The sequence below is a fragment of the Schistocerca gregaria genome, chromosome 6, assembly GCF_023897955.1.
Source record: "Schistocerca gregaria isolate iqSchGreg1 chromosome 6, iqSchGreg1.2, whole genome shotgun sequence".
In the NCBI taxonomy this organism is placed as follows: domain Eukaryota; kingdom Metazoa; phylum Arthropoda; class Insecta; order Orthoptera; family Acrididae; genus Schistocerca; species Schistocerca gregaria.
In genome coordinates, this window is record NC_064925.1 from 46,465,771 (window position 1) to 46,472,951 (window position 7,181).

Below are 7,181 nucleotides of genomic sequence, written 5' to 3' on the forward strand. Positions count from 1 at the left end.
AGTTTCCCAGTCCGTCTTGTTCAAAGAACATCTGGGCAGGCGTCTGTGGTCCTGACACCGGGACAGTGACAGGAAGATGGGGAAGTGGTCACTACCACACAGGTCATCGTGTGCTCTCCAGTGGATAGATGGGAGAAGTCCTGGGCTGCAAATTGATAAAACAATGGCTGAGTAACTACCATGAGCCACACTGAAACGTGTGGCAGCCCCAGTATTTAAGAGGCAGAGGTCAAACTGAGACAGTAAAGTTTCACCATCTCTGCCTCTGCCAGTAAGCACAATGCCACCCCACAAAGGGTTATGGGCATTAAAATCTTCCAAAAGTATGAAAGGTTTAGGGAGTTGATCAATCAGTGCAGCAAATACATTCAGGGGTACTGCACCATATGAAGGACGATATACATTGCAAGCAGTTACTTCCTGTGTGATCCTTATTCTGACAGCCACCGCTTCAAGGGGTTTGAAGGGGCATACTTTCACTACAGACTGAGTTTAGGACATAAATGCAAACTCCACCTGACACACTATTATAGTCGTTACGGTTCCTGTAATATCCCTTATAGCTGCGGAGGGCAGGGGTCCACACTGCGGAAAACAGGTTTCCTGGAGGGCAATGCAGATAGCAGTGTGAAGTTTAACAGTTGCCATAGCTCAGCCAAGCAGTGGAAGAAACTGCCACAATTTCACTGGAGGATGACATCATTGTGAGACTAGGAAGGCATGGAACATTCGATGAGGTATATTATGCTTCAGAGTCACCTGCTGCCACTGACTTATTGCCTGAGCAGCCTATATACATTGTGTCTCAGGGTCTGGCAAGATCCAGGTCTTCGGCAGATGCCAGAATTTTAAAAACCATCCTCGAATGAAGAGCTTGTAGGTAGCAGTGGTGTGGATGCCACCACAATTTCCTTGGTCTTACGGGTTTTCTCTTTGGATTTCTCTCATTGCTCCTTAGGTTTCCCTGGCTGGTACTTCACTGGCTCAGTCTCCAGGACTGAGGATGAGTGTGAAGCCCTACGACCAGCTAATTTTGGGCTCTTCGGCCAACGGTGTGTGTCATCTTTACCACTAGCAGAAACCTGGGGAGGGAGTGACCCAAGGGACCCCTTCCTAGCGAGAGAAGCAGAAGAAGACTTACACCTCTCTGGCTTAGAAGTTGCTTCCGAAGTAGGTGGTGCAGGAGTAACATGGAGGAAAGCCCCACCACCACCATTAAGGGGGCAGGTGTAGTCTACCGGCTCTGAGAGGTGACTGGGGAAGGCGCAGCTGATGGTGACAGAACTGTTGCAGCGGCACCCTAAGACGTCATACGCACAGGATACAAGTGTTCAATTTTTCTCTTAGCCTCACTGTTGGTCAGTCGGTCCAGGGTCTTGTACTCCATAATTTTCCTTTCTTTCTGGAGAATCCTGCAGTCAGGCAAGTAAGGCGAATGGTGCTCTCCGCAGTAGACACAGATGGGAGGCAGGGCACATGGAGTATTGGGATGTGATGGACGTCCGCTATCTCGACATGTGATGCTGGAAGTACAGCAGGAAGACATATTGCCAAACTTCCACCACTTAAGCACCGCATCGGGGGAGGGATATAGGGCTTTAACATCACAGTGGTAGACCATCACCTTGACCTTCTCGGGCAATGTATCACCATCGAAGACCAAGATGAAGGCACCGGTGGCAACCTGATTATCCCTTGGACCCTGGTGGACACGCCAGATGAAATGTACACCTTGCCACTCTAAATAGGGGCACAGCTCGTCATCAGACTGCAAAAGCAGGTTCCCATGAAATATGATACCCTGGACCATATTTAAGCTCTTATGGGGCGTGATAATTACAGAAACATCCCCCAGCCTGTCACAAGTGAGTAACACTCGTGACTGGGTAGAGGATGCTGTTTTGATCAAGACTGACCCAGATCTCATTTTGGAGAATTCCTCCACCTCCCCAAACTTGTCCTCTAAATGCTCAACAAAAAACTGAGGCTTAATCGTCATGAAATATTCCCCATCAGCTCTCGAACATACAAAGTACCAGGGCGAAAAAGATTCGCTGCCATCCTTAGCCTGACATTCCTCCCATGGTGTGGCCAAGGAGGGGAACGATTTGCAGTCATACTTCTGTGCATTGAATTGAGCTTGTGAACGCTTAGAGACTGCTGGTGTTCCACCACCAGCAAGCGATGACTCACTACACTTTATCGCGTGTCATCCACCCTGATGACACCCACTCCGACCAGGGGCCCTCCCCAGGGGCACCACCCACTCGCAGCAAAGGCCACCTGGCAGGATGGCCATTGCCTGGAGTCCTGATGCCCCAGGGGGATGGGCAACTACCCCTTGGCATACGTGGGGAGTTAACAGAGCAGGCATCAGGAGAGTGATCCTTGTGTGGTCAGGAGGCTACAACCAACAGGGTACATGGCAGCCACACCACAATGGAATGGCTACTGAACGAAATCCACCATCATCACAGTGACAGTGCGTGGTGCATGTTGGAAAATGCACCCAGGAAGGCGTCCTCACCAAAGAGATGGAGAATGGGCAGGACTGCAATGCAGCAACGATAAAGTGGGTTAAAAATTTCAATGCACGATGGACACTATGCAGCATGTAAGGCACCCTTTCCCAATTGGCTCACTCTTCAGGAAGAATGGAGGTCAAACCCTACAGGGGACCCTCACATAAAGGCTGAAACACGTGAAACTCCTTTTAGTCGCCTCTTATGACAGGCAGGAATACCTCGGGTCTATTCTTACCACGGACCCGCAGGGGGAGCTTCATTTGGTTGTTTCATTGAAATGGGATGGGGGGAGGATAGCAACTGAGTGGAAAAACAATCAACTGGCCAATCAGTTGTTCAAAGCAGTCATTTACCCCGCTGCTAGCCTATAGGTATTAGAACCAAATTACTGTATGCAAACATACGGAATACGATAGTGGCTATGCAAACAAATAGTGAAATGAAATCCCATGTCACAGAACTAAAAGATTACTGCACTGGACAGCTATTCAAATGCTGTGCTTTAGTAACAGATCTGGAAACACTCCAGTTAGTCAACCTAATAGTTAACAATCCTTCCAACAGCATATGCTGGTTATGAGAGCATTCATGAGAGTATTCATAAGACTTAGTGGAAGTAACTGGGAAGCCATTTGCATGTGATGATTTCATATTGATAGCAGTGATCGAACACACCTAAATTTGTACAAACATGTGCAGACATAGGTCAGACTGGACATGGAAACTGGGTTGACTTTTTCAGCAGAACCACCCCAGCATTTACTTTAGCAACACTTTACAGGACTGGATGACCATACAGGTGTTTGACCCCACTTCTCTTGCATGTCAGCCCAGTGCTTTACATTGCAGCAACAAGATAAGTTTATTCTCAAAACTTAACCTATAAATTACAAGCGAAATTTAGTAGCTAATGAAATATATATATATATAAAATAGAAAGAAACTTCCACATAAGAAAAATATATTTTTATATTAAAAAAAATGGATGTGTGTGTGTGTTTGTTTTATTCATTGTGCCTATCTACCGGCGCTTTCCCGCTTGGTAAGTCTTGGAATCTTTGTTTTTAATATATTTTTCCCATGTGGAAGTTAATTTTTTTTTTCTCGCCCAGTTTCAGTTGAAAACATGTATAATGTGTTGAGACATCGTGTAATATTCCTCCTGACCCCTATGGTTTCATGACGTTATGATACGTGGTGGCGTTCAAATGGCATCTAACACAAATGCATTCCAACAAGCAGAGAGCACTCAGAGCCATCCCAGCATTTGTCTGGTGCAATTTAGGGAAATCACGGAAAACCTAAATCAGGATGGCTGGACACAGGATTGAACTGTCGTCCTCCTAAATGCAAGTCTAGTGTGCTAGCCACTGCAGCAATTCGCTTGGTAGAATGGGAGTAAAACAATCATTAAAAATCAGTAAAATTCAGTGACATTGGGCTTGAGGGATCCCACATTTTTTTATTCAGAATGAGGTTTTATATACTAGGCATACATCTGTAATATGTTGCTGTTAGACAGTAACGATTGCTATAAGTAATCTGTCTGACACTACTGCGTTTCCTTTAAAAACAAAATAAAGAGCGAGATAGTACAGCATTACAACAAAGAATTCTCATTCAGGAAGTGTGGAGTTCAAACACAGTGATAAACCCTAATACTTGGTAAAACACAGAATACCCACCCCCCTCCCCCCAACATGCACTTCACAGTGATTTGCAGGGTATAGATGTAGATGTAGATGCAAAAATACCCATCTGTGCATTCAGAGTTAGAGCTTTTTGTGGCTCCCTTATATTGCCAAGTTGATTCTATTCAAAAGCTCATGACAATTTTCCAACCCTATCCTTGTCCAAGCCAACAAAGGTTTTATCATAAATATCTCCAACATATTTGAGAAGTCTCATACTATTACATTAAATGGTATGTGACGTGATAAATGATGATGATTGGTTTGTGGGGTGCTCAACTGCACAGTTATCAGCGTCCGTAGAAAGTCCTAATTTTTACACAGCCCAATCTAGCCACTTGTCACGAATGATGACAATGATGATGAAGACAACACAAACACCCAGACAAAATCCCCAACCCGGCCGGAAAACGAACGCGGGACCCCGTGATCCAGAGGCAACAATACTAACCACTAGACCATGAGCTGTGGACATGAAGTGATAAAGAATACATGCAAACTGCTATGGTAAACTACCCAATTAATTTATGAAGAGAGCTACAAAAATTTATCATCTCTTGTTTTTCACACAGCAGATGATAAAGTTTATTGATTTGATAATACTATAAAACCATCTTCCTGGAAAGTTCTCAAACACAGGATCTGTGGAAGAGAGTAAAGGCAATTAAAATATATTTAATTGCAAATATTGGTTTGGAAATCCCTGCACTATAACAAAACTGCTTGTTTTAGCTCCAGCTTGTCCATGCCTTTGTTTTTATCTTGCCACAAATTTTAAACAAAAAATATCTCTTCACTGGATTGGACAGGGGTCCAGAATTAACTCTCTTTAATTACTTTTTTTCCTTTTCTTTCTTTTTCGTGAGAATGAACTGACAGTGTTCAACATTGAGACAAAAATTGATCCAAATTTGGGAATCACGACACTTGGCAAGTTACCCAAAATGTGTGAACACTGAAGGAATGCGCTTACAAAAAGAATTACAATAAAAGTACAAGAGAATTAACAAAATGATTACATACAGTTCAAAAATCATTACATTTCTTGGTTTTTACAATTCCAATAAATAGATGACTTTAAAATACAAAGTGCACAAAGAAGTTTCCTTGCCATTTCAAAACATTAAGTATCTTCCGAGCACATTCTGCATAGTTCATATTTCTTTGTTGAAGCTACAAATACCACCATATTTGAATCGGGAAAACACACAGTACCAAAAACCTCTGAAGAAACTGTTCAGTTACGAGTGCCCTGGTCTTATCTCACATCATTAAAATGATTATTATTTATTTTTTCCCATCCTCAATGGTTCGGTTAAAATACATTTTACAAGAAAAATTGTACATGTAAAGACACTGTGAAACGTGGATTCTTTGGTAGGTTGATGAGATCCTCCACTGTGCAAGCATAAGAGAACTGAACCCATCAAAGGTTTTTTATATAAAGAAATAATACGCATGTTCTCAAATGCTTTACACATTCTACCGTTACAGACATTAAATTAACCAAGATCAAAACCAACCAAATATAATATTAATCATTGGCAGTTTGATTTCCGTCTATGATATTGATGTACGAATTTGGCGAAAATCTGGTAGCAGTTAACGCATGAAACTGATCAACATATTCATAATATGCGGTTCTGTGAAATAGATCAGCAGTGCAGATGTGATACGCTTGCGACGCTGGCAATACACAGCCGTATTTGATTTAGTAACCGGAAAATATACCAGTTTTATAACCACACCTCAGCTCACCGATATATGTATTCTTTATTGAAATAACACTTACTCAACAAGAACAACACATTCTTTCGGACAATTCCTTTCACGCAAAGTCCGCCGGGACATTTTCTTCTGTGTTGTCTGCTTTCTTGATTTCTGCTCCCGCTGAGTGCAGACGAAATTCAGATATTTTACCGCCAAATTAGGCAGGTTTGACAACAGTGTTCACTAGCTCTTGGAATGATATTGATAATTGACTGTGGTCACCACAACCACTCACTGATCTGTTTCGTTTTATAAGAATTACAGTAGCTATAATTGTATTTTTTGATTATGCACTGCAACTGGTGCCGCTGCTGTATATACCATAGTTGATACAGGTCTTGAATACGCGTTAAGCATATTTTATGTTGCAGTTGGCAACCCTTCGCTCACTGCAATTGTAGAACTCTGTGTGTAATCTGTGGTGTGTGTTTTGACTGGAGTTGATCTTTCTAACTAAAATGAATTCCGAAGATCCTCAGAACAAAAAGATCATGGCGTTAACAGAGGAAAGAATACAAGATATTGAGAAAAAGAAAGAAGTACTCGAAGGCTTATATTGTCAAGCTAAAGAATGCTGTGAGTAAATATCAAAGCATAGTTTTTTCTGAAGATGTCAAATTTATTTATCTCTTTCAGTATTTTTAAGAAACATTGTGTACGTATTCGAACATCAAACCAGACAACTAACGGATTTCATTGTTACAATTATTTATGGATACATTAATAGTGCTATTTCCAAAATAGTTAAATGATGGTTGACACGTGTTGTAACTTTGTCTATAACAGTATGAAAGACTGAAGCTATAAGTAAATAATTGTAAATCAGTTTATTCGCCGTGCAACCAGTTCACATGAAAGTAAAAAATCTGGTTCGAAATACGTGCGCTAACTACCAGGGGAGGCATTGCAAGGTTCAGTAAGAGCTTTTAATTTTTTTTAGTGTCGTGAATATGACGTACTCAATTTTGTCACTATAAGAAACTTTTTTTTGCCAACACAGTGATTTTATTTTCAAAGTGAAAGATAACTGCAGAAAGTACACAATACCTTGTTTCTATTGGTTGCCCCCAGCCAAACATGATGTTGCATTATCAATGTTTGCTGTGTACCAATGCAATGGGCCAACACCGTATGCTAAACTTTAACCTGACCTTGCAGTGAAATTCATGCAGCTAGTAATGCTCCTGTGTCAGAC

The 7,181-nt window shown here is 41.8% G+C and overlaps 1 protein-coding gene across 1 annotated transcript in view; it reads right to left on the minus strand.

The window, feature by feature from the left end:
• Window positions 1-6,580, minus strand: part of LOC126278371 (origin recognition complex subunit 5-like) — a 135,562-nt gene extending 128,982 nt beyond the window's left edge. The window contains exon 1 of the mRNA XM_049978443.1: window positions 6,009-6,580. Coding sequence (XP_049834400.1) covers window positions 6,009-6,067 — 59 coding nt within the window. The 5' untranslated portion in view covers window positions 6,068-6,580. The remainder of the gene's footprint in view (window positions 1-6,008) is intronic.
• Window positions 6,581-7,181: the final 601 nt, after the last annotated feature.